At 42.3% G+C, this 26,657-nt stretch overlaps 1 protein-coding gene across 3 annotated transcripts in view; it reads right to left on the bottom strand.

Annotated features, from left to right (window-relative positions):
* Positions 1-26,657, bottom strand: part of ABCC9 (ATP binding cassette subfamily C member 9) — a 123,794-nt gene that overhangs the window by 7,995 nt on the left and 89,142 nt on the right. For all 3 annotated transcript variants that reach the window (XM_034782678.1, XM_034782670.1, XM_034782687.1), the window contains exons 29-34: positions 23,811-23,903; positions 17,486-17,588; positions 15,010-15,111; positions 6,727-6,847; positions 5,846-5,976; positions 4,351-4,429 (exon numbers count right to left, since the gene is read on the bottom strand). In XM_034782678.1, coding sequence (XP_034638569.1) covers positions 4,351-4,429; positions 5,846-5,976; positions 6,727-6,847; positions 15,010-15,111; positions 17,486-17,588; positions 23,811-23,903 — 629 coding nt within the window. The remainder of the gene's footprint in view (positions 1-4,350; positions 4,430-5,845; positions 5,977-6,726; positions 6,848-15,009; positions 15,112-17,485; positions 17,589-23,810; positions 23,904-26,657) is intronic.

Here is a 26,657-nt window from a genome sequence, read left to right as displayed (position 1 = left end):
CCCCTGCCTCCCCACATTCAAAGTGGGGAGTCTGGGAAGGAGGAGACAGGATCTTGGGGGTGGGGTGGGGTGGGGGCGGGGAAAGAGGATTTGGTTTGACTGGTGAATGGGGGAACATAATCTGGCGGGGAAAACAGGATGATCTGGGGAGATCTGGGAAGAAAACAGAGGAAATGGGGATGCCTGAAGCCATGTTTACACTACCATGGATCGATCTGCTGTGATCGATGCAGCAGGGGTCGATTTAGTGTGTCTAGTGAAGACCTGCTAAATCGACGGCAGAGTGCTCTCTGGTACTCCACCAGAATGTGAAGGGTAAGGTAAGTCGATGGGAGACTCAAATCGATCAACCCAATGTGGTGTAGACACCACAGTAAGTTGACCTAAGCTACGTGAATAACATTGCTGGAGTAGTGTAACTTAAGTTGATTTACCCCGGTAGTGTAGACAAGGCCTGAGTCGGACAGGCAGGGAAGAGCAGAGAGGAAATATGGGAACTAGGGACAGGAAGAAGGGGACATTAGGGCAAGATGCCGGAGAAAAGAGAGAGGGTGGGTGAAAAAAGAGTAAAAGAAGTGAGCTCCCAAAGAGGAACAGAAAGCTGGTGATCTTTGGTGGGGAGGAGTCACCATAGAATACAGGTGAGTGCAAAGAATGAACAGAATGAGGAAGCAAGATGGACACAGAGGATGAAATCCAGGCTCCACTGAAGTCAATGGGAGCTTTGCCAATGAGTTTAATGAAGCCAGGATTTCAGACAGAGAGCAGAAGAGATGGGAGCAAAGGGACCAGAGACAGTCTAACAAGGGAGAGAGGAAGAGAGATGGACACTGGAGAGTTAAAGTGAGACTATGAAAGTGTCGAGAAAATATGAGAAGAAAGTCAATGCTTCCCAAAGAAAGAAAAATCAGAGATACTGGAAGAGTTGAAAAATAAAAGAGAAAGACAGACAGAAAGGAGATATATGAGAGATGAAGAGGAAAAGATGGGCATAAACCTGTGAATTAAACTAAGAGCATCTGATGTATTTATCCTCCCATCTCTGATTGGATTTCATGGGCAGACATTCCAGATATATAATCAGTTCTGGGTGGAAATGATGGAATGCCTTCGGAATAAGAAGAACAGGAGTACTTGTGGCACCTTAGAGACTAACAAATTTATTAGAGCATAAGCTTTCGTGGACTACAGCCCACTTCTTCGGATGCATATAGAATGGAACATATATTGAGGAGATATATATACACACATACAGAGAGCATAAACAGGTGGGAGTTGTCTTACCAACTCTGAGAGGCCAATTAATTAAGAGAAAAAAAACTTTTGAAGTGATAATCAAGCTAGCCGAGTACAGACAGTTTGATAATAAGTGTGAGAGTACTTACAAGGGGAGATAGAGTCAATGTTTGTAATGGCTCAGCCATTCCCAGTCCTTATTCAAACCGGAGTTGATTGTGTCTAGTTTGCATATCAATTCTAGCTCACCAGTCTCTCTTTGGAGTCTGTTTTTGAAGTTTTTCTGTTGTAATATAGCCACCCGCAGGTCTGTCACTGAATGACCAGACAGGTTAAAGTGTTCTCCCACTGGTTTTTGAGTATTTTGATTCCTGATGTCAGATTTGTGTCCATTAATTCTTTTGCGTAGAGACTGTCTGGTTTGGCCAATGTACATGGCAGAGGGGCATTGCTGGCACATGATGGCATATATCACATTGGTAGATGTGCAGGTGAACGAGCCCCTGATGGTATGGCTGATGTGATTAGGTCCTATGATGATGTCACTTGAATAGATATGTGGACAGAGTTGGCATCGGGGTTTGTTACAAGGATAGGTTCCTGGGTTAGTGGTTTTGTTCAGTGATGTGTGGTTGCTGGTGAGTATTTGCTTTAGGTTGGGGGGTTGTCTGTAAGCGAGGACAGGTCTGTCTCCCAAGATCTGTGAGAGTAAAGGATCATCTTTCAGGATAGGTTGTAGATCTCTGATGATGCGCTGGAGAGGTTTTAGTTGGGGGCTGAAGGTGACAGCTAGTGGTGTTCTGTTATTTTCTTTGTTGGGCCTGTCTTGTAGGAGGTGACTTCTGGGTACTCGTCTGGCTCTGTCAATCTGTTTTTTCACTTCAGCAGGTGGGTATTGTAGTTTTAAGAATGCTTGATAGAGATCTTGTAGGTGCTTGTCTCTATCCGAGGGATTGGAGCAAATGCGGTTATATCTTAGAGCTTGGCTGTAGACAAGGGATCGTGTGGTGTGTCCTGGATGGAAGCTGGAGGCATGTAGGTAAGTGTAGCGGTCAGTAGGTTTCCGGTATAGGGTGGTATTGATGTGACCATCGCTTATTAGCACAGTAGTGTCCAGGAAATGGACCGCTTGTGTGGATTGATCTAGGCTGAGGTTGATGGTGGGATGGAAATTATTGAAATCATGGTGAAATTCCTCAAGGGCTTCTTTTCCATGGGTCCAGATGATGAAGATGTCATCAATGTAGCGCAAGTAGAGTAGGGGCGTTAGGGGACGAGAGCTAAGGAAGCGTTGTTCTAAGTCAGCCATAAAAATGTTGGCATATTGTGGGGCCATGCGGGTACCCATAGCAGTGCCGCTGACTTGAAGGTATATATTGTCCCCAAATGTGAAATAGTTGTGGGTGAGGACAAAATCACAAAGTTCAGCCACCAGGTTAGCTGTGACATTATCAGGGATACTGTTCCTGATAGCTTGTAGTTCATCTTTGTGTGGAATATTGGTGTAGAGGGCTTCTACGTCCATAGTGGCCAGGATGGTGTTTTCTGGAAGATCACCGATGGATTGTAGTTTCCTCAGGAAGTCAGTGGTATCTCGAAGATAGCTGGGAGTGCTGGTAGCGTAGGGTCTGAGGACAGAGTCTACATAACCAGACAAGTCTGATGTTAGGGTGCCAATGCCTGAGATGATGGGGCGTCCAGGATATCCAGGTTTATGGATCTTGGGTAGCAAATAGAATACCCCTGGTCGGGGTTCTAGGCATGTGTCTGTACGGATTTGTTCCTGTGCTTTGTCAGGGAGTTTTTTTAGCAGATGGTGTAGTTTCTTTAGGTAATCCTCAGTGGGATCAGAGGATAATGGCCTGTAGAATGTGGTGTTAGAGAGCTGTCTAGCAGCCTCCTGGTCATATTCCAATTTATTCATGATGACGACAGCACCTCCTTTGTCAGCCTTTTTGATTATGATGTCAGGGTTGTTTCTGAGGCTGTAGATGGTGTTGTGTTCAGCATGGCTGAGGTTATGTGGCAAGTGATGTTGCTTTTCCACAATTTCAGCCTTTGCACGTCGACGGAAGCAATCTATGTAGAAATCCAGTCTGTTGTTTCGACCGTCCGGAGGAGTCCATGCAGAATCCTTTTTTTTGTAGTGCTGGTAGGGAGGATTCTGTGGGTTAGTATGCTGTTCAGAGGTATGTTGGAAATATTCTTTGAATCGGAGACGTCGAAAGTAGGATTCTAGGTCACCGCAGAACTGTATCATATTCATGGGTCTGGAGGGACAAAAGGAGAGGCCCCGAGATAGGACAGACTCTTCTGCTGGGCTAAGAGTATAGCTGGAAAGATTAACAATATTGCTGGGTGGGTTAAGGGAAGTTTTTTTTCTCTTAATTAATTGGCCTCTCAGAGTTGGTAAGACAACTCCCACCTGTTTATGCTCTCTGTATGTGTGTATATATATCTCCTCATTATATGTTCCATTCTATATGCATCCGAAGAAGTGGGCTGTAGTCCACGAAAGCTTATGCTCTAATAAATTTGTTAGTCTCTAAGGTGCCACAAGTACTCCTGTTCTTCTTTTTGCGGATACAGACTAACACGGCTGTTACTTCGGAATAAGAGTACTGCAGGGGCCTCCAAAACATCGGAATCCTTAGACAGCTTCTATTGTAACAGTGGGGAGTCACAATAAAAGAAAAATATCAAGGAGCTGCATTTATTGAACACCTGTTTCTATTTTACTCACACTGAACCATGTTCAGTTATGGCAGATGTCTAATTTGTGGGGGGAAATCTATAGGCACCAGAGAGTAACATATTTTCTCTGCTCATCTAGACACAGTACATTATTCTTTGAGACCATAAAATAGGGATTTAGTACCAGATCCTAGGATGAGCTGAGCACTTCCTGCAGAACTGAATGCTGCTGCCAGGAGGTGCTCTGGACTTTGAAGGATTGGGTGTAATACACCTGATCCAAAACAAGTGTTTTGAGAGGACAGAAAGCCTAGACATAAGCTTTAAATCTGCTTGCTTGCTTCTGAAGAACTGGAGTAGGGAACGGGGTACCAGTTTTACAGCTATAATAGGTGCTAATGAGGAGCCTTAGCAACTAACCATCAAAAATGTCTACCATTCTGAAGAAAGCCAAAGACAATGATGATTTTCCACTGCCAGTGCGACCACAGATCCCAACCTGAAAAGCAAAGGAAATTGTCATTGCTCTGAAGTCAATCTTGGGATGAAGGGAATTGTAAACCAAACTCACAGACCCAGTAAGGAAATTTAAAATTTAACCCATATTGATAAAAACCCCAAACCAACTTAAAAACAAAGGGACAAACATACGGCTGCACAGGAGTTGGGAGAGGGTTCTGTAGTGTGCACTCCAGCAGGGAGCATTTGTATGAGGGCTGCTACTGATGCTAGGGAGCACAATGATGGGATAGTTATGATTGTCTACATTGCTAACAGATCCAGTGGTGATGGGGACATGTATGTAACCAGGGTCTCATCCTCTATTCCAGTGGTGATGGGGACATGTATGTAACCAGGGTCTCATCCTCTATTCACCAGTGCATTTCTTAAGGGGACATCAGGAGTGAATGTATGCTTTAAGGTCCAGGGGTTCAAGGTGCTAGATATGAGCAAAGTATTGAGTGCTCAGGGTATAAATTGGATCAGATGCTTGGTCATGGTGACTCTTGTTCCCACACATACAGGTTAGCCTGCCCACCAAGGCCTTAATTTAGCAAGGCCCTTAAACATGTGACTCACATTACGCATGCGAGTAGTCCCATTGACTACTCATGTGCTTAAATTTAGAAACATGCCTCAGTTTCTTGCTGCATCAGAGCCCGAGGGACTCCTCTTCTCCCCACCAAAGGCAATTGAAAAAGGCAGTATCAAATATTTTATAGCCAATATAAAAGTGAAATATCTAATATCACAATAATTGCTGCTGCTGCTGATGCTTCTGGCACTTATAATAATGATTATTATAATAATATAATTAATAGTTTTCAATATATTATATGGCATTATAATACCTTCCACTTCAGGATTTCCAAGTGCTTTTCAAATGATCATGAATATTAAAATTTGCAAGGTAGGTAAGTCTAACTCATCCTCATTTTATAGATGGGATAGAATGTAGTACAGAGGTGTTAAATGACTTATGGAGATATATCTATCTCATAGAACTGGAAAGGACCTTGAAAGGTCATTGAATCCAGTCCCCTGCCTTCACTAGCAGGACCAAGTACTCTCCCTGATAGTTCCTGCCCAATCCCTAAATGGCCCCCTCAAGGACTGAACTCACAACCCTAGGTTTAGCAGGCCAATGCTCAAACCACTGAGCTATGCCCAGAGCCACACAAGAAATCTGTGAGGAAGGTGGAAATACATACGTTCCCAACTTAGCCCTTTGCTTTAGCCACAAGGCCATCTTTTGGGTGCAGCAAAAAATGTTGGCTCTGTTTGCACATCTATACGTTCAAGTATTTTAGATGCTGTTCTTACTAATGGGCCATCTTTAGTGAGGAGTCCTCGTTTCCACAAATAACAGAAGTTGCTATAAAGGTATCAGCCTGAAGTGAGGACGGCACCTTACCTTCTGTCCTGGTTTGATGTAAGCCTTGACATGCTTCAGAACAGGCTTCAGGTTATTTTCATATCGGACACACAAATCTTCAATCTTGATTTCCCCCTCTTGTGGCCAGTCTTTCGGTACTTGAGAAGGGTCTTAAATATTGACAGTAGACAAAGGCAAATGCTATCGTTGAGTCACCCTCATTGCGCTTTCCCCTTTGCCATGCATCCATTTGTAATCACATTAGGAATTCTCTCTTTATTCTGTTCCAAAGGAGTTAGGCAGGATGGCACCTGCTCAGACTGCACCCTCTGCCAGTGCTGGAATGCAGCTGAGAACTGCAGCACAGGACCATTAGCACCGAGCTTCCCGATCTCGACACACAGGATGAGCGGGTTCGCTTGTGCGGTACTCTCGATGTCATTGAGAGTACACACAGCTAAACAGTGGCGGATTAGCCACTGGGCCAACGGGGCCGGTGCCCAGGGGCCCCAGCCAACTGAGGCGCCCTCACACCCCGATCCACTCCAACCGCCCAGCGCTCCTGCCGGGGAACAGGATAAGGGCATGGCAGCTTACTCTGCTCCACCCGCCTTGCACTCCTGCTGAGGAGCAGGGGAAGCTTCCACGCTCTGACCCAGCTCCCCGACAAGAGCATCGGGCAGGTGGGGGAAGGCCCTGTGCCACAACCCCATTTCCCTGGCAGGAGCGCCAAGGTGTGGGGGGAGCCCCCACTTACTCTGGCCCAGGGCCGCACAAACCCCTAATCTGTCTCTGTATGTAAATGGGAACAGAATTTGGCTCAAGGTCTCTGTGTTTTTTGCATGATCATGAATGGAAGAAATGAAATGTGCTTGCTTTTATGGTACCTACAAAAAATAAAAAGGATTATAGTACAATACCCATAGTGCCTTCGTAGTTCTCAGACTCCATGGTCAGGAAACTGTTCACTTTTTTCACTGCGCCCATCTGCACTTCCAAGTCAGCTAAATTTCTTACAACCCAGTTCAAATAGTTGGTTATCTGCATCACATAACGAGAAGGGGAAAAGACGTGAAACACAACTTGTCTGGTAATTGTTACGCTGTTGGATATGGGTTTGATATGTTTGTAGAAGCCTTGGGCCTGATTTACTGCAGTGGGCCTGATTTCAATGGAGTTACTCCAGGTTAAAATTAGTACAGCGGCATGCTAAATCAGGCCCTTTGCCTCCCTTTTTTCCCATCCCACCCTCCACATTAATGTATCATGTCCCAATAATGTAGTGTTCTGCACGGTTATCCCCATTTTCAGATACAGAAGCATAGAAGCATTTTACCTCCAGCAAACTGGCCATTGATTTGAGGTACCTTGAGTTGTGGGTCCCCAACTTACAGTATCTAAGGCACCTTAAATTGGACAGCTAAAATTTGATTTCATGAAAATGTCCTTACTGTTGAAAAGCCATTTTTTTAATCAAAAAGAAGTTTAATTCTTTTTTTTAAACCAGCTCTGTTCTTTTTCTATACCATAACACCTGCCTCCAAGAGAAAACTGTTTCAAGCCCTTTCTGCCATAAATTATGGGACCCCTTCACCATCCAGCCATAAAGAAAAGGAATATGTTTATGAGCTGAGCCCCTGAGAGCTGTTCATGACCCCAACCCATTCATTAGACCATTTTCCCTCTCTTTACTTAAAGCAATGTAAGGACTGCAGCTCCCTGTTGTGGAAGAAAAATATAGAAAACTGAGCACCATAGAAAATAAAAAGCTTTTAAGCTGAAACTGCAGTGATCCCATTATTTCTAAGTGGCTATAGGCAAGTCTCCAAAAAAGGCCATATTTTAGGAGTTTAATCAACCCACACTACACACACCCACCTCACATATCATTTGAAAGCTTATTTTATGTACATTTAAATGTGATATGATGTGATGTCAAGTGGTTGCACAAGCCTGCAAATGAGGTGAAACAATGATACCCAAAATGAGTGAGTCATTTTTTGCTACTCTGCAAGATGACTGTGACTACAGTTTTTACTGTTAAAGTTAATTTCAACACCTTAATGTGGTTATTATTGGTCAAAGCTACCACATGACATAAAAGCTTTTATTTGTCTTGCATGTTCAAATATCCTCCCCCTCCCCCCGAAATTATGAAGCTGTTTAGCATGTGGCAAAAATAGTGAATATCAACGTTTTGCAATATACTAACATGAAATGTTTTCACATTGCCTGTTCTTAATTGTCAAAGTCATTATAATAGTTTTCTATAGTTTCAGCTGAAATTTGCTGACCAGATCAGTCTCAGACTGAAGGTTGTACACCAGTTTGGGTGCCCACAGTTTGTACTGCATGGGGGTAGATATAAATGTACACGAATCCCTAACGTAACGCTTCTCTATTTAAAAGCTTTTTTCTATACAATGTAGCAACTAGTCTGCATGGTAGAAAGTTTTAATTTGTAATTGCCTATGCATGCAGTACTAGCCTTTGAAATATTCTAGAAACCAGTTTTTAAATTCAGACACACTTCAGGCAGGTGAGTATTAGTATTAGAGTTAACAATACACATTACACACAATACAATATTATGAATTTGCAAAAGCTGCGAGAGAAAGAAGTAGCCTAACAACAAGTGGTGCAGATGAAGTCCACAAACAAGTCTTTGCCTCTGCACTGAAGAGCGTTTTACAGCTCTTCTCAAGCATAATAGCAACAATATGACAAACCCATTTGACCCTGAATCACATCCAGAGGTGCTTCTCAACATATCTACTGGACTGCATATAACAGCCGATGTACAAGAGTTGCTACTGAAAATAGCAGATGTTGGTGAAGAACAAATGGAAAGATTTATGACAGGTGCACTTGATTCTGATGGGACACATAGCTTCTTCAGTCCAGTCAAGAAATCTGGCATCAAAACATTTGATGACATGGCCAAGAAAATCAAATTTAAGTCTGGCACTGGTAGGACAATCACAGCAGCTATCAGTCCAGACATTTTCTGCAGAGCCCTGTCCTTAGCCAGATGCATGTCTATCACTCTCTCCCAATGGGACCTCTGCCTATATCCCTCTTCCATGCTGATGGAACAATGAGAAGAACAGACAAAGTTGAGTTAGGGCTGTCACGCTGTCTGGAGTGCATGACCGTGAGTGCCAACCTCAGGGCAGACTGTCAGGAAGCAGGGCAGAGACCCCAAACTGGTTGTTTTTTCTATAATTAGATTTCATCAACTCAGTAACCAGTGTGAATTCCTAAAGCCTACCATGGAGTCACAGAGTCCCCTTGGGCATTCAGTCTATCTTGCCACCCAGACAAACTGGACTAAGTGATAGATGGTTGCTATAAACCAAAGATCACAAAATATTCAGGTTGCTCTCAGTCCCAAGAGACCAGTCACTTACCCCAGATCAGCTTGTACCTTACAGCACACACCAAAGACAACGCTTATAGCCAATTCTATAGTAATCTATCTAAGGATTTATTAACTAGGAAAAGAAATGAGAGAATTATTACAAGGTTAAAGCAGACAAACTTATATAGACCAATGAGTTACAGGCTATGGTTTCAAAAGGTGACAGAGTTGTAGTAATCTGTCAGCTCTGAATGTGTTTAGGGCTAACCCAGGTTGACCCTGGGGATCTCTGGCTCTGTTTCGTAGCTCCAGCCCTGTGAGAGTCCTAACAGTAAAAGATGAAAACATTTCTTGTCGGCTATTTTTATTTCCTTCTTCCAGAATTCAAGCTGATGGGATAAGCCCTTTTGCACATAGACTTTTCTGACGTGGAAGGGGGCAATTTACAAAGTCTTTGTATTGTGATGTCCCACAATGACCCTTTAGTTTTGATTAAGCCTTCTTGATGGGCAGGAGATGATCCCTCCTGATTGGGTTCATAGTTTCAGAGCAAACATTTTTACAGTTACAAAGCAAAAACATATAATATCTTTATCATATGCTATAAGGTAATATTTAAGTGGGATTAAAGCATGCAGCAATTTACAAACATTTCACATAGTCTAAACACTGAAGACCTTGTTATAAGTTCAATACCCATCTTAGCCATACTAACGCACAGGTGAAACAGACTGGTTTCCAGCAATGAATTAGTCAACTGAGGTCTAAAGCCTTGGCAAAAGCTGGCACCTGGTCTGCTAGAGTCACAAGGGTATCAGCTGGAAGCTCAAGCTGAAAGAATCTCTGAGCTAGGAGCATGCTACAAGGAAAACACAGTGTACATCACAGATACCATCGCTGTCATACAAATCATGGCTGGAGACAAATTCCACACAGTTGTTGAATTGGCTGCTGAGTATGTGAGGCAGGTTCTAAAAGGTTTTGAAGAAGCTAATTCTGTAATTGAAGTCTTTGACAGATATGACAACAGTAACTCTGTGAAAACTGCAGAAAGACAGCACCAGACAGGATTGAAAGTTGGATGCAAGAAATACTAGGTGATTGGTGGATGCCTTATTCCTGCATGGAAAAAGTTTCTAAACATGGCATCCAACAAGCAGTCACTTGGAAAATTCCTGTATGAATATATGGTTCAAAATGCACCTGAGAGTGTAGGAGCACACTCAACACAGATACTTCATGCTGGAGGCTTTCCCATCACTGGTAGAGATGTTGAAGAAGCCCAAGACTTGTGCAATATTCAAGAGGAAGCAGACACAAGTATGCTTCTGCATGCTGTATGTGCCAATATGGCTTTTGGGTCCCTTGGTATTAAAGGAGCTCTAGTAATTAGGTCACCTGATACAGATGTTTTGATCCTTGCTGTTCACTACTTTCCAAAAGTGTAACATGCAGATAACATGTGGATTGAAACAGGCACCATGAGCAGCCCAACTGACAAGCATCGCTTCATACCTGTGCATGCAATTTGTGACACACTCACTCTAGACTTTTGCAATGTACTTCTTGCTGTATGTGCATTAAGAGGATGTGACGCTGTGTCATCCTTATTTGGTATTGGGAAAAAAAATTCTGTGTCAAAACAAAGGGAGCTTACTGCTTATGAGATCTTGCCACACTGGGAGAGAGTGATAGACAAGCCACAATTTCTGCAGCAAGGAAGTTGGTAGCAATGCTGTATGACCACAGTGAGAAAGAAAGGAGACCCACAGAGACCTGAATTGCTTGTACCTGAGTCTAGCCATCAAAAAGTACAAGTCACTGGTCAAACTCCCACCATGTGAGGTCAGGTTTTGAAGATCATGTCAAAAGAGCATCGTGGCAAACAAATATTTGGATGTCTTTGCACATAGGTAAACCACATATTGGTTTACCATTGCAACATGGATGGACCAATGTGGATGATGAACTACTTCCTATAGGCTTCAAGGGCATCTGAGTTTCTACAACTCCTTCGCTGTGCCTGTACCAGGAGAGGTTGCTGAACAATTAACTGTGTCTGTTGTCTGCATAGAACTGTGTCTATACTATGGCAATGAAGACTGTGGTAACTCATGCATTCTCAGCAGAGATCACATGATGAACAAGATAATGATAATGATGTTAACCAGAAATGTCACCAGTGCTATTACATTTCAATGAGACCTGTACCTATTTATTATTAGATTTTGTTTTACCCTGTAGATTGTTGTTGTGATGGTTTGAGGTCACAAAGAAATCTAATTTTATCCCTTGAGATAATACATAGATATATTAAACTAACAGAGAAATACAAATATTTCAAAGTGGTCATTTTAACATGTTGATGGTGTCATTGCTTTTTCTTGTTTCTATGGGTAAGAGCACCATTTGACTGCTCTACGTCATACTCATCTTAAAGAAGACATAATAAGGTTTCAAATGATGTATGATCTGCATGTGTGTAGAGAGAATATATTTAATCAATCAAATCTGTGATGTCTGCCAATCGCCTGCCATAAGAACAGACTGTTGGAGTTGCACCACTTCCTATAATATACCTGTGTATAGGGCTTTTTTAGCAATACTACATATAGTCTTATTTTCTGCAAAGAATGCCAGTAGCATACCAATATTGTTCTGTGATACATTATGTTCAGGTAAGTTTGCTAATGCAAGCAATAAAAACCAGCAACAGAAATTATAGTTATAAAAGGGGAATAAAGCATAATGTTAAAACTTTGTATTCAATAACACAGCTTTGAAAAATAAAATAAAAATACCAAATCCCTCCAAGATCATCTGGTTTTGGGGGGAGGGGGTTAAACTAGTTTTTAGAGCTACTCAAATAAGAAGGAGATGTATTGTTTATAGATATGTTTCCAAAAATCCGGCTTGCAATTCAGATTGGCCATATTCAAGCCCTTTTTGTTTGTCTTCCCATCAATATTTAGACAACTAGTTTCTGTTTATGGAGGTGCTATTATTTGCATGAGCAAAGAGATTCATTGTTGGCTAGATGTTTATGAAGAGGGTGTTGGGCAACAGCAGCTGAGCCAGTGCTCTGGTCACTGCAACTCTAATTACACTAGAGTAGACCTCATTAAGAAGAGCTGTGCCTAACTGATGGCCTGAGGAAAACTAAGAGGCTAATGAACCCATTTAGCAGATGATACAAAAGGCACAGGAAGGAAATGAGAGAGGGGAAGCAGAAAGAGTGAGTGTGTATGCACCCATGCATATACGTGCTCTCTCAGAAGCTGAGGGGACTGTAGGTGTCAGGCTGTACAGTGTGTAAGGGTGGTTGAAACAAACATTGCAAATAAATTGCAGGAGGTGTTTTACCAGCAAAAGGTTTCTGAGCCGTATGTGGGCTTGAACAGAGGCAGGAGCAAGTGAGCCATGCCGCAAAGTTATTTGCAAGCTGAATTTTTTTTTTATTCCCACATTTACAAAATGTCAGTCATCCAGCCAAGAGTGAGAAAACAATACCATATAATTTAGGTGAATTTATTCTTAACCAAAAATGAATAAATCACAGGCTGAGGTTTATCAAACGGCTGTGTAAGGTTAGGGGGCTAAATCCACATTGAGGTGCTTAAATAAGTAGCTTGACCTCAGTGGGAGCTGCTGGGTGCTAAGTATGTTTGAAAATTAGGCCACTTATTGAGAGGGCTCAATGCAGTTTTAGGAACTGAACTTCAGGTGTTCATTTCTATAGTGCTAAATTCACAGACAATCCATAGGCTGTGAAATGATCCTATGAACCCAGAAAAGTGGGGAAATACTTTGCAGTTTGTTTGCAAAAATGAAAGAGGGATAAATCTGCTAAATAAAAAGTTGGTTATGAATAACAAAATTCCCAATTCCACTCATTTGCCACTGAACAAGCACGGCTACAAATAATCGATGGAGTTTTATAGTAAATAGTTTGCACTGAAATAAGGTTCAGTGTCAATCAAGAGTCTTCAGCGGCATGCAAGAATGATAGAGTAATTCCTAGGAATAGCATAAAGGAATTCTCTTGCCATTTAGACACCTAACTCCATGTTCAGCTTTCTCGGCTGGAGGTTTACTGTGTTTATGGAAAAAACTGCTGCTTGGGGAATTACAAGCACAGATTTGATATAAAAGCCTGGCATTCAGAGAGCTTGGCATTTCATTTAAATCTGCATCAGGGTTGTGTAACTGCCAGAAACTTGGATGCTTTTATTCACTGGGGAGGGACTGGGTCTATGCTTATGAGCTATGAAGGGAGCAGCAGTACGAGCACTTTGCTCTCATCCAGTTCCAAACATTGTCACATTTGGGCTCCCAAAGAGAAACAATTGAAAACCTGTCAAGTGGGGTAGCCAATGATTGAACTACATCCAAAGTTTTGCAAGTGATGTGCTGGGGCATAAAGAGGGAGGTAACAATGTAGAGATTATTTAAGAGTTTTTAAAAAATGTTGTCCCAAACTTCAGTTAACGGCTGACTCTTTCTCGTCTGTTTGCATGCATAGAGCAAATACAAAGTAGCAACAAACCTTGAACAGACATCTCAGAGTTTCCAAATATCTTTGCTAACTAAACAGCATTAGAAGGAATCTTCTGAATGTGCTGTTAACATAAGATATTGGAGCAGATCCTGGGCCACTGATAAGCCATCTTTGTGCTGATACAGCATTAAAAAGGGATTTAAAGCCACCTTTAAGGCAGCCACTGAAAATTCTCTTGCTGACGCTTCAGGTAGCCTACCTCCAACCACCAAGCCCAATCTTGGTGCTAGACCTATACCCAATTCCTCCCACTTTAGTTGGCTCCCAGCCACCCTCCCTAGCACTAGAGCTACATAAGTGGCACACTGCAGCCTGCTTTCTACCACCCCATCCATGAGACTCTTCCTCCTCCTCCTGTGGCTTATTTCCTATCACCTCCATTCATTTATTCAATTATTTTTCTCTCAACAACATAAGAGCACCCATCCTAAGCTCTTGAAATACCTTGGGCATCTTTGACAATCTTTTAAAAGTACACCTATCAACAGAACCATCTGTCACCCAGATCGAATTAAATAACCAACACTAACATAGCTAAAACAACAATTAACCAACCTCCCGCCTACACGCCCCATCAAAATCCCACCCCATTCTTACCCATTTCCAGCCATCTCTTACCAAGCAAGGAATAAAAGATGGACCTTGTAGTGTGTATTGAAGGCTAACAAACTTTGGTGTCCATGGACCTGGGAAAGGAGTGAGTTTCAAAGGTCCAAGGCCCGCTTGCTATCCTGCTCAGCAATCTGCACAAAACCGCAGCCTTAATCTCCTTCACCCGTACATTTCACATCTAACCACTCCATTCCCAACCCTCGAGACTCCAACCCCAATCCTGTCTCTCGGTGTCAGGACTCATATTCAGAATTGGATAGATAACAGTACTCAGCATCTGACTGATCCCAAAAATGTGGAGACATCACCACTGATTTTGCAAGATCTGTTGGCTCGTCATTTACAACAGGTTTCACGTTACGCAGCCTTAACAACATTGTACAGTGCAAAACAATGTGCACACAAGGACCTAGTATGCACTTCTAATTTTCTTTCTATCCTTGGGAACACATGGGGCCTGGGAATCTTTTTGGTTTTTAAATTGGCTCACAAACCCTGAAGCAAGTCCAAGTTGTCCTGAACTCACTCGGCTTTGGCCTGAATCCATTATTTGCAAGATTGTTTCTTTCGAGATTAAGAAAGTTGGAAGATAACCATGTATCTATATTTTTAAAACCACCTTAAATCTAGTAGATTGGTCTCAAGTTTCTTGATGTTTGTTTTGGTACATACCGTCAGTGCGTACAGGAGACCCAGGCCCAAGACACCAGAATCGGGCTCGTAGGTGATGGACGTAACAGCTGCGGTGAGAACTATGCAAGCACCCAGATAATCCTAAAAAGGAAGGAAGGGGAAAAAAAGATAGATCCTATAATACAAGTTGAATGAAAAATCCAGTGACAAAATAAAGCCTTATAATATCAGAAAGCATCTTCTTCTATATTTTCCTTGCCCTCAGTTCAGACATTTAAGTTTTCAGAAGGGACCAGTCATTTTTAGTGCCCAGCATGAGACCCTTTGAAGGAGCCTGATATTCAGAGGACAAGCGCTTTCTGGAAATCAGACCCATTTAAGTGCCTCAAATAAGGCACCAAAAAGCAGGCATCCAAAATGACTAGTCACTAAAACAATCTTCTTCTTTGAAAAATCCTTTCCATCATAAAAATGACACCCACAACACTGACACCCCCTTTTTCCCAACCCCCGAGCAGACTTTTGATCCCAAACAGGAAGAAGTGCCAGAGACTCCATTAAGTCGACTAGGGACTTGCTATTGCTATTTATTGTATGTGGAAGTTCCTCAATTACTAGAGTGATGGGGACCAGTATAAAACTCATAGATGGCTGGATGGATGATGAAATAAAGGAGGTATTTTATATTCATCGTTTTAGCTGAAATTTTTACTTTTCCCATTTGGGGTGAGAATGTTTCACCTTAAAGGTGCAGCCTGCTTTCTGTTTTGTAGAACTCCAGATATTTAAAGATGGATAAAAACCTGATTCCTCACATTTTTAAAGAAGCCTCAATCCACCCTCTAAATTTATTATCCAAATTTTGCAGCTAATGTCAGATAAAAATGATCAACTGTAGATTTCTAGGTATCTGATGGGATTTGTGGACACAGTCAGGTCATTGATACCTAAATTCTGTCATCTGCCACTGCAATTCTCCCATGCTATTTCAGAGTCAGCATTTTTTCTTTTGATTTTTCTCCTCTTTCCATCCAAGAATCTTTCCCTCTACGATTTGCAATGAATACTGCTCAATTAATCTGCTTGTAGGAATGCTAAAGTGAAGATGATAGTAGCCTCTAACCCAATCTCTGTAGCAAGAAAGTGTGTTAGATGTACAGTACACTTGGGTCTCCATCAGCTATTGGAATAGGAGCTGTGCAGTCACTCTGAAACCCATATGGCTCTGTGTGATAACAATACCATTGCACATAGCCTAATTAGCTATTTCTTGGCAACACTGCATTCCTCCACATAGTATTTTTAAAAAACCCAAAGAGCTGATAGAAGAGATATGTATTTTTGGAGAACATTGATACTCAGCAAGTCCACCATCAAGAGATTTTAATGGAAATTACAATAGCTTATACCAGGGCTGGATTTTGCCCTTTAACTTCATCTTTCTTTTACTGGGTACAAATGGAGCATCACTGCAGTTCATTGATACTGTACAGGGCTGAACCCTGAGATCTTACTCAGAGCCAAATCCTGTCCAGAGTGAGAAATGAAGCAGAACTGTGCTGTCCCAAGGGAGTCCAAGGAGGCAGAATGCCACATGGAGATCTCAATATGCAGGTGAAGTGTACCTGACACTAAACCATTCCAAGGGTGAAGCTTAGGTCCCAGTCTCTCTGTCTCTGGCACAGAGGGGAAGGACATGGGCCTGCCTACTCCTTGGCCCTTCTTTGGAATGCTAGGTGAGTAGGGAGGGAGCAATAATTCTGTCTGACCCTTATGGAGACCATGAACATGGAGGGAGGCTCCTTATGTCCCAGCCACTGAGAACTTATATCAGGGCCAAGCATCTGACCCTCTGTTTGGGGGTTTATTGCTGCCAAATGCCCAGCTCTTACTGAGCCCCAGAAGTGGGCCCTTACTCAGGGCCCAGTTCTGCCATCTTTACTCAAGTGAAGGAGTATTTTACTCCACAAATGGCCCTATGGACTTTGAAGGGTATCCTGGCAGAATCAGGCTATGAGTGAGGCCCTCAGGCCTGGGCCCTTCATTTGGGAAATGCTTTGGGGTCCTGAGAGATAAAAGGTGGCATAAAAACCAAAAACAGAATTATTGCAAAATTGGCAAAACTACCGAAACCCCTTTGAAATTAGTTTCCACTTGGGCAGTGCCTCAGATGTTGCACTGTAGTAGAAGAATTTATTTCTGTGAACAGAGAGTCTTATTTCAAAGTTATGTAGATATTTTCTGTTGCACTCTTTTCAGAACAATCAACATCCCAACACTGAAGTATGAAGGAGCCTTGTATTTTCTTACCCCAAGCCAAGAAAGCCAAAAAAAACCCCCAACCCTTGCTGCTATAATATAAACAACCCTGAGCTATTTTAAGGATCACTGTACACAAAACTGTTATATCTCATTGTGAGATTAATTTCATCTATTATCTCGCCTTGTGCATCAGGCAAAGTCTCTGTTTGCTTCCAAAGTTTCAAAACCATAGCGGGGACTACACTGTACGTACCGTCCTGACCTCCAGCCATCTGTTGGCAGCCGACAGAAACAAGTAGGCAATGTTGTTCGTGTCCGTCAGTTCCAGCATATGTTGTTTAAACCTGGCTTCATGCCTGCAAACAGCAAAATGGTTACATTATAACACACATGCACAAAACGTTCAATTGTTCTAAAAAACCCGACAGCTTGCTGAACTTGTGTCTTTTACCAAACTTAGGACAAAATTCTCCCCTCAGAAGCACACCTTACTCACACTAGGCAGTACCTTGTTCTTCAAATGGTAGCACTGGGTTGGGTTGTGGGTCAGAGTGCATGTCCATAAAGGACAGTAAGAACCTCTTTTACATCCCTGCACTGGTTAACCAGACCGGATGTGCAGCAGTAAGCAAGCATTATTTACCCACAACTACCGACAAATCAGGTGGATGGGGAAGGGAATAGGCAGAGCCTTGGCTCCCCTCTTCCTCCCAAAATGCTAATCAACTGAGATAACCCAGCAGTGAATTAATACACCCTGGAGCAAGGGTGGAGCAGAGATTTCACATTTCAGCCAAAATCTGACTGAGAAGCCAACTGCATGAGTCCTTCAACACAACTAATGCCTTTCATGCATTAGGCTGATTGACACACCGCCACCATTCAACCCTTTACCTCAACCATTTCCTCAGACAGCCACAAAACGTCCGAAAAACTGAATAATAAATCGTTTCTAAATTACAAAAGCGAATGGGTTGTTTCAGCTTCCAATTGGTTTTCCCTCCTCTGTAATAGCAATGGTGTTTAGAAACCAGTAAAATACTCAATAAAAGGCTGGTAGATTATGTAAGTCTCATAATTACTCTTTGGGGGCATGTCCCCACTTGGTGTAAATTGGTCTACCTCCATTGAATTCAAGGGATTTATTGTGATTTACCACAGCTCATCTGGCCTTTGGTGCTTGCCCAACCTGGCAGCCATTTCTTGCTTCACATACTACTTATTCAAGTCCTAAGCTTTACCACCTAAAGAAATAGCCAAATTTCACTCAACAGCTCATAAACTATTTTACCACTGCAATCCCTCCAATTTCAAAGTAACTGATATTTAAAAGTTCAGGACCTTGCGGTGAGAAGATCATAACACTGATGGCTGAAGGCCATCTTTGCTGTTTCCCAATTGTCCCAGTTTTTTTCTTGGTTATATTTCAGACGTTTTGTAACTGTGGTACGCAAAGAACTTTCTGTCAGAGCAGTGAGTGGTAGGGGTGAAAATACAGTGAATATTCTGCTAGTGTCTTTCTATTTGGCAGCAACCCCGGCTTTCCTAATGGAAACTCTGACACACTCAATCTGCGTATTTTCGTCCAAATCCAACTCATCTTCTGAAAATTCCTAGACTTTTATCCTGTCAGATGACAAACAGGAAAGGTCACTGAAATCTCAAACTAATTTAACTGTGGTGCTTTGTGGTAAATTACTTGAAGGAGTTCATTATTTCATCCTGGTACATAATGAACTAAAAAGGTAGGGGGTGACTAACAGGATAATAGGTAAACATTAGCTTGCTGGGAAAGCCCCGAGACTCTGAAGATGGAAGGCTGGCTTGACAGGGAGAAACAGATGAATGAAATGGAATGGCTTTGATTCTCACCAGGGGCTGTGGAAAATTCAAGTGAACAGATGTGATCCTTCCAACCTGATGCTTCCAGCTTCTCAAGGGCTGCCCCTTTCCCCCTGCCATCCCCAGCCCACTTTGGTTTTCTAAAATAAAAGGACTGATCCTGCGAGGTGCTGAACTGCTCTTGAAAGACACTAAGCACACTTACCTTCCATTGAAGATAATGTGAGGTGAGGGTACTCAGAAGTGCTCAGAAGGCACTCAGCACATTGCAACACTAGGTCCAAATTCTGATCTACTATGTTAGCAGGTCATCCGGATGGATAAAACGTAGTACTTCATTTTTAATTTAGGGCTTTTGTCACACTACCTCACATCTCTTCTGCTGCCAAAGCAACAGGACTTTTGCCAGTCCTGCAGCATCCCTCCCCATTTTTCTCCCAATCCACTGCCATGGGAGCAAGAACCTTCACTGAGTGATGGAATAGAGCCAGGAAATACCCCCCCATTTACTGTGGTGGTTAGTGAATCACTCTCTCACTGGCTGTGTGCTTGCTTGCTTGCTGAGTGCCTGCTCACTTGAAGTTTATAGTGTGGTCTGTTTGGGGGCTATGTAAGCCTAGCGGCCGGCTAGGCAAGGCTGAGTGCTTTCTAAGGAGGCTCTGGCCTGCCATCCTTTGATCTCTAATCCCTTTAAGCTCTATTGATGGTGGGGTAGGCTTAACTCAAGGGAAATGTATCTGCTCAATGTAGAGTGGCAGTCAAAAAAGCTAACAGAATGTCAGGCAGGAACCATTAGGAAAGGGATAGATAATAAGACAGAAAATATAATGTCACTATATAAATCCATGGTACACCCACACCTTGAATACTGAGTGCAGTTCTGGTCGTCTCATCTCAAAAAAAGATATATTAGAATTGGAAAAAAGAACAGAAAGGGAAAAATGATTAGGGGTATGGAACAGCTTCCATATGAGGAGATATTATTACAAAGATTGGGGCTGTTCAGATTGGAAAGGAAAGACATGATAGAGATCGATAAAAGATGTGGAGAAAGTGAATAAGGAAGTGTTATTTACCCATTAACATAACCCACAAACCGCGGGTCACCCAATGGAATTAATAGACAGCAGTTGTAAAACAAACATAAAGAAGTACTTCTTCACACAATGTATAGTCAACCAGTGGAACTCATTGCCCGGGAATGTTGTGAAGTATAACTGGGTTAAAAAAAGAGGATAGGTCCGTCATCTCTTGCCGACAATCTTCTGCCGACAAAATAAAACCACCCCCAACAAGGGGCGGTAGCTTTGTCAGCGGGAGTGCGCAGTCCACATTGTTGCTTGTCCACACCATCGCTTGTCCACACCATCGTTTGGTAAAACTTTTGTCGGTCCGGGGTGTGTTTTTTCATACCCCAAGCGACAAAAGTTTTACCAACGAAAGTGCAGCGTAGACATAGCCTTAGCCAAGATGGCCAGGGACACAATCCCATGTTCCGTGTATCCCTACATCTCTGACTGCTGGAAGTTGCAACCGGATGACAAAGGGTGGATCACTCAATAAATTGCCCAGTTCTGTTCACTCTTTCTGACAATAATTGGTGCCAGATGTTTCAGAAGACAGGATACTGGGCTAGATGGACCATAGGTCTGATCCAGTATGGCCATTCTTATGTTCACATAGGTTGGAGATTATGATATTCTGAATCCGACCTATCCAAGTCAGCATTTTGGATGGAGCTCTCCTTAGCTTATCACCTTACCTGGTGGAAACAGATATACTAGGCCAAATTCTGCCTAAAGAATCTCAACTACAATGAAAGTATCTGGGCCAAATTCAGCAGTGATGGAAAAGGTGGTCTAGGTCAGTGGCTCTCAACCTTTGCAGACTGCTGTACCCCCTTCAGGAGTCTGATTTGTCTGGCGTACCCCCAAGTTTCACCGCACTTAAAAATTACTTGTTTACAAAATCGGACTTAACAATACAAAAGTGTCACGGCACCCTATTACTGAAAAATGGTGACGTTCTCTTTTTACCATATAATTATAAAATAAATCAATTGGAATATAAATATTGTACTTACATTTCAGTGTATAGTATTTAAAGCAGTATAAACAAGTCGTTATCTATATGAAATTTTAGTTTATACTAACTTCACTGCTGCTTTTTATGTAGCCTGTTGTAAAACTGGGCAAATATCTAGATAAGTTGATGTACCCTGTGAAAGACTCTGCATACTGCCAGGGGTATGTGAACCCTTTGTTGAGAACCACTGGTCTAGGTTCCATATTGGGTCTGATTTGGTCAAAAAGCATGTTTAAGTAGCAACATAGTGCAATTGGCACTGATTTGGAATTCCATGGCTGTGCAAAATGAGTACAACTTACACTAATTTTGCTATTCGGTGTTAATCAAGTTGGGATTTTGATGGGGTCACTCTGGATTTACACTAGGGCATTTGAGAGTAGACTTTAGCCAAGCACGTTTAATGGAAATTGGAAAACATATATATGCCTTGGAAAGTCTGAAGAGTCCTCTTGGAATGAGGTTACATAATCACTCATTTTCTGTGCCTCTTGTGAATATATTACATTTAACTACCTTAAAAAGAAAAGAGGTCACGTTTCAAACAAAATGACGACATTTTTCTATTTTCCATTGATAAGACCAGTGGCAGTTTCTGTCCATGTCTTGTGCATGGGAATGACTGCTAACATCATTCAGCTCCTCAAAGTGGCTGTATCTTTTATGATTCTGTGGTTTAATCTCATATAGCAATTTAATAATCGTTTCATTATCCAGTCCAGCAGTGACCTTTTCTGCTTTCACACACATTCTTGATCCCTTAGTGACCCATCTTTTCTTTTATGATTTAACATCTGCTGTTTGTTCTCTTACGATATGACTCATTTCTGGAGCACTTTTGAAGTAAATCCAATTGCAGAGACAGTGTGCGAAGACATAGCTATCATAAATGTAAGACTTCCTGCCAAGAAGGTCTACAAACCCATAAAATTATCAGAGAGGAGGGATGGTCCAGTGGATAGGGCACTAGTCTGGAACTTAGAAGACCTGGCTTCAGTCCCCTGCACTACTACATACTTCCTTACAAGACATCTTGTTTCTCTCTGTCTCCATTCCCCATCTGTAAAATGGGTATAATAATGCTTCCCTACCTTGCAGGGGTGTTTAATTCATTAAAGAGCATGAGGTGCTCAGATAATGGGAATCACACAAATACCTAAGGGCTTGTCTACACAGGGACACTCAGGAAAATTAATTTTCAACATTGTTAGTTTAATTCAATTTCAAAATGAATTAAGCTAAATTGAATTAAGGCCACTTTAATTCTGAGTAAGAGTGTCCACACAAGGTTTTAATTAAGTTTAACTAATCCTCTTTAAATTCACATCTTTTGTTAATTCAGATTAATTTTCCTGAGTGTCCCTGTGTAAAGAAGCCTGTAAGTATCTAAATGGATAGATACAAAAGGGCATGATCCTGCAATGGCAGTTCTGGGTGTACATATAATGCAGGATCAGGCCCCAAATGGTGAGCATTCCACAGAAAACAAAGAAATCTTGGCTAGACATGATTTTCTGTTTGAACAAAACCTCTGAAAAGTTTAAGTGCTACACACTGAAAAAGCTGTCATCCCTAATTCCACAGAAGTCCCACAAGGAATGATACTGCAAATTAGATGGTGTTTTTAAAAATCTGTCCAGGGCACCCAGAGACATGGATAGGTGCCATTTCATTAGTTGTGTGAATCAAAATAAACAAATAAAATAATACAAATGCTGAGTCCTCCTTTTGCAAGATGATTTAATTATGGCACAGCAAAGACAAATGACTTGCCCAAGATCAACACTGAATTAACAGTAGAGTTCAGCTTGCTCCTCAGTGACCTCACTTATCATGTTAGGCCTGTGGGGTTGCCAACCCTCCTGGTTTCACTGGGAGTTTCCTGGAATTGGGCTCTATCTCTCGGAGGCTACTGACGCCAAAGCAGGAGATTTTAGGTGCTAAAAGTCCGGTGGCGCAGCAGGGATAAGGCAGGATCCCTTTCTGCTCTGGCTCCGCGCTGCTCCCAGAAGCAGACGGCACATCCCTGCGGCCCCTGGGGGCTGGGAACTGTGGACAGTGGGAGCTGCAAGGGCGGTGCCTGCAGTCGGGGCAGTGCCTGGAGCCCCCTGTCACTCAAAGGGCCGCAGGGATGTGCCAGATGGGACTGGCATGGGGCCAGGGCAGGTAGGAAGCCTGTCATAGCCCCGTTGCACTGGTGACTGGGAGCTGTCCGAGGTAAGCGCCACCCAGCCGGAACACACACCCCTCACCCCCTCCTACACCTCAACCGCCTGCTCCAAGCTCAGCCCAGAGCCCCCTCCCACACTGCGAACCCTTGGCCCTAGCCCAGAGCCTGCACCCCCTCCCGCACCCCAACCCCTTGCCCCACCCCAGTGAAAGTGAGTGAGGGTGGGGGAGAGTGAGCTACAGAGGGAGGGGGTATGGAGTGAGTGGGGTAGGGCCTCAGAGAAGGGGCTGGCAGGGATGGGGCCTTGGGGAAGGGGGCGGGGCAAGGGTATTTGTGTTTGTGTAGGCCTGGTGGTTTTATAAGATGCCAAATAAACCAAGATGGGCTGCTCATTTAAAAACCAAACATCTTGATTTATTTGCATGACTTGTGCACTGCTCTGAAGGATTAGGCGCTGAAGAGTAAGCACATGTTTACAAACCTAAATGCTCTGATGGTGGTGAGGCCTTCAGCTGTTTCTGAGAAATGACAGAGTAAAGGTAGTTGGGTGCTGTCATCAAGCTCCTGAAGGTCTCTGTGATCAAGAGAAACAAAACAAGTGGTGTATAAGAAAGAAGAACAGGTCAGGAACAAGGAGCAATGAAATGCAAACATTTTTTATGGATATTTTACTGTGGTTTTTTACATTACACATTTTTATCAGGACTATACAACAATATATTTATATTAAAGGGGGGCTAGCACTGCAATCTCACATCTGTTAGAATTTTGAAGAAATCCTGGATTGAAGCCATCTTTACCATTCTGGCTTGAGGTCAAATCCTGGAAGGGATCTGTTTTCCAGTCCTATCTTGTTTCAGCCAAAATTTCACTGAAATAGCTAGTGTCATGATAGTCCCATCATTCAAGATGGTAGAAATTGGAGATTCATGGAATTCTCATGAGAGAAGTTTGTGAGATTCAGATGCCGTTGAATCTGAATCCAAACTCTTGCCCTAAGTCTGATTCATCATTGAACCTGAACCGTGAAGCCTTTAGCCTAGCCTAAAATTAAGCCAGGTGTGAATACTGCAGGTAAAGTACATGGGGCTGTTTATCTGTAAGAATCCACATCCACTGGCCAATAATTCTTCAGAAATGCCTTATAATGTTTGTTATTACTGCTATATCCTGAACATGAAAAACAATGCAGGAGTATAGACTTTTTGTTCTAGTTCTGATGCTGTCATTTCAGTTGGGATGTATAGGGCATTTCTATAGAATTAATGCCCTCTTCATTAGTCAGTCAGATTTCCTCAATCAGTCATTGAGTAATAATCCCCTCAGATAATCCATTTGAGGATATAGGCCTACAAATCCAATCTCTTGCAACTAGAATGTTTGCTCAAACATAGGGACAAATTTTGTCCTCAGATAGACATAACACTCCCAGTGTAGTAATTGGGAATAGCACATGTATGGAAGGACAGACTATGGGTCAAAGCATTTGATATTTACCCTCCTTAATAAAATTCTACTGTGTTGGTGTATTTTGATAGATAATCTATCATCAGCTTACTCTTCGGTACTGAATGTTACTCCATGGAGAGGCGAATTTGATGCTTGTATTTGGATGATAAATATGCTGCAGTATGACCAATTTATGATGGAAAATATAAAGTAATTTTTGGGGAATGTAGTGGGAAACTTTATAAGAGGTGAAAGTGTTACAGGAAATACCATAAATATTTGTGTTCCTAAAAGTTAATGGAGATCAAGTGCTGTTTGAATACACGCTCAAGCTATTCCTTCACAGTTTGTTTCACATGAATGACTTTTATAGATACAATAGTATTCCTCCAGCCTCATTTCTATTGTAAAGCACAAGAAAACAGATCTTCCAACTAGGGATTAAATGGAGTTCAAAATATATAATAAAAAATATCTCTTGCTGACCCAAAGTTTCAGAAGTGTGCACGAAAAAGAATGTATAGTTACGTGGATGCCACTATCTGCACCTGCAATGCCCAGTGAATACGTGTGGGTCAAGAGACTCGGGCACATAGTGTGTGTAACATCTCCCCCGCTTGTGCACAGGAACCAGTAGTGCATGTGGGAAAATTGGGTGCACTCAGTATTGAAAATCTGGGCCAGCATGTGGTTTTGCTCCCTTGTATAAGACTATGAGAAGAAACCATAGCTTTGAATTGGACATGCACCATCCCACTTAATCCATTGCTTTATTTTTTTGAGGTAGGAATGGCCGAGTCATATCTTTCTATACTACAATGTTATATATTAATTTGAAACCACTATTACCACTAATTTGTTTGTGATTCTTAGTTAAGAATGCCATTTGAATGTATTGGAATCTTTAAAGAGGCTGGGCATATCAAGGAAAAGCAGTAGCCTCTCTGTAGCTAAGGTTGCAATCAAGTTCCATTATAAATTATTATGGGGGCCTGGTACAAACACACAGTGAGTGACAGCCCTGGCTCTGAAGAGTTTAAATAAGATACGAAAGACAAAGGGAAAAATGGGCACAGAGAGCTCAAGAGACTACTTCGCACTCACACAGCAGGTCAGTGAGTTAGGAATGGAAGCCAGATCTCCTGTCACCCAGTCAAGTGCACTACCCTCTAGACTACACTGTCTCCACAGTACCTATTTTAGTGCCCTTTACAACTTTGGTTTGGAAAATTGGTAGGGGAAGGAGAATGTTTCTGCAGTGTGTAATGGAAATTCATCAAATTGCTTTTGAATTACAGATCATTATAAATTTACCCTGATTCAAACATTTGCTATCAACATTTTCATATTGATAACTCTCCTTGAAAACTCACGTGCTGCCTAAAGCTGAAGAAAATAGGTTACAATTCATCAAAGTTATTATCAGTTTTTGTTGTGGATAATTTTGAGGCCCTGTCCTGCTCCACTAATTTTAGCGGGGGCTATTGGCTCTAAATTATGTCAATAAGAGTGTTTTGCCATTGAAAGAGACTGTTCCAGCTCTCAAGCTGAAATGCCTGTGATTATCAACAGAACAGGTACGGTATGCACAGTGACAGTTCAAACTTCCCCCTACACTGCCCCACTGAGGTGCATAAATCTTGACTGAAGTGACCGTCTCCGAGGATGGAAGCGTGTTTAAGGCTTCACTTCTGTTCAGCCGTTGGCCATTTTGCTATGACTGACATCAAGGGTTGGAACCAATCTGTGATTATGGTTTTTGTGTCAGATATCTAGCCACTAAGAAATAGAGTAAGACAACCAACCAAGCACCTGAGCCCTGATTCGGGAAACTACCGAAGCACATGCTTCAAATTAAAGTGTTTTCTTGAGTAAGAAT

Source organism: Trachemys scripta, chromosome 1 (genome assembly GCF_013100865.1).
Source record: "Trachemys scripta elegans isolate TJP31775 chromosome 1, CAS_Tse_1.0, whole genome shotgun sequence".
NCBI classification, from domain to species: domain Eukaryota; kingdom Metazoa; phylum Chordata; order Testudines; family Emydidae; genus Trachemys; species Trachemys scripta.
This window is presented reverse-complemented; position numbering and strand designations above follow the sequence as displayed.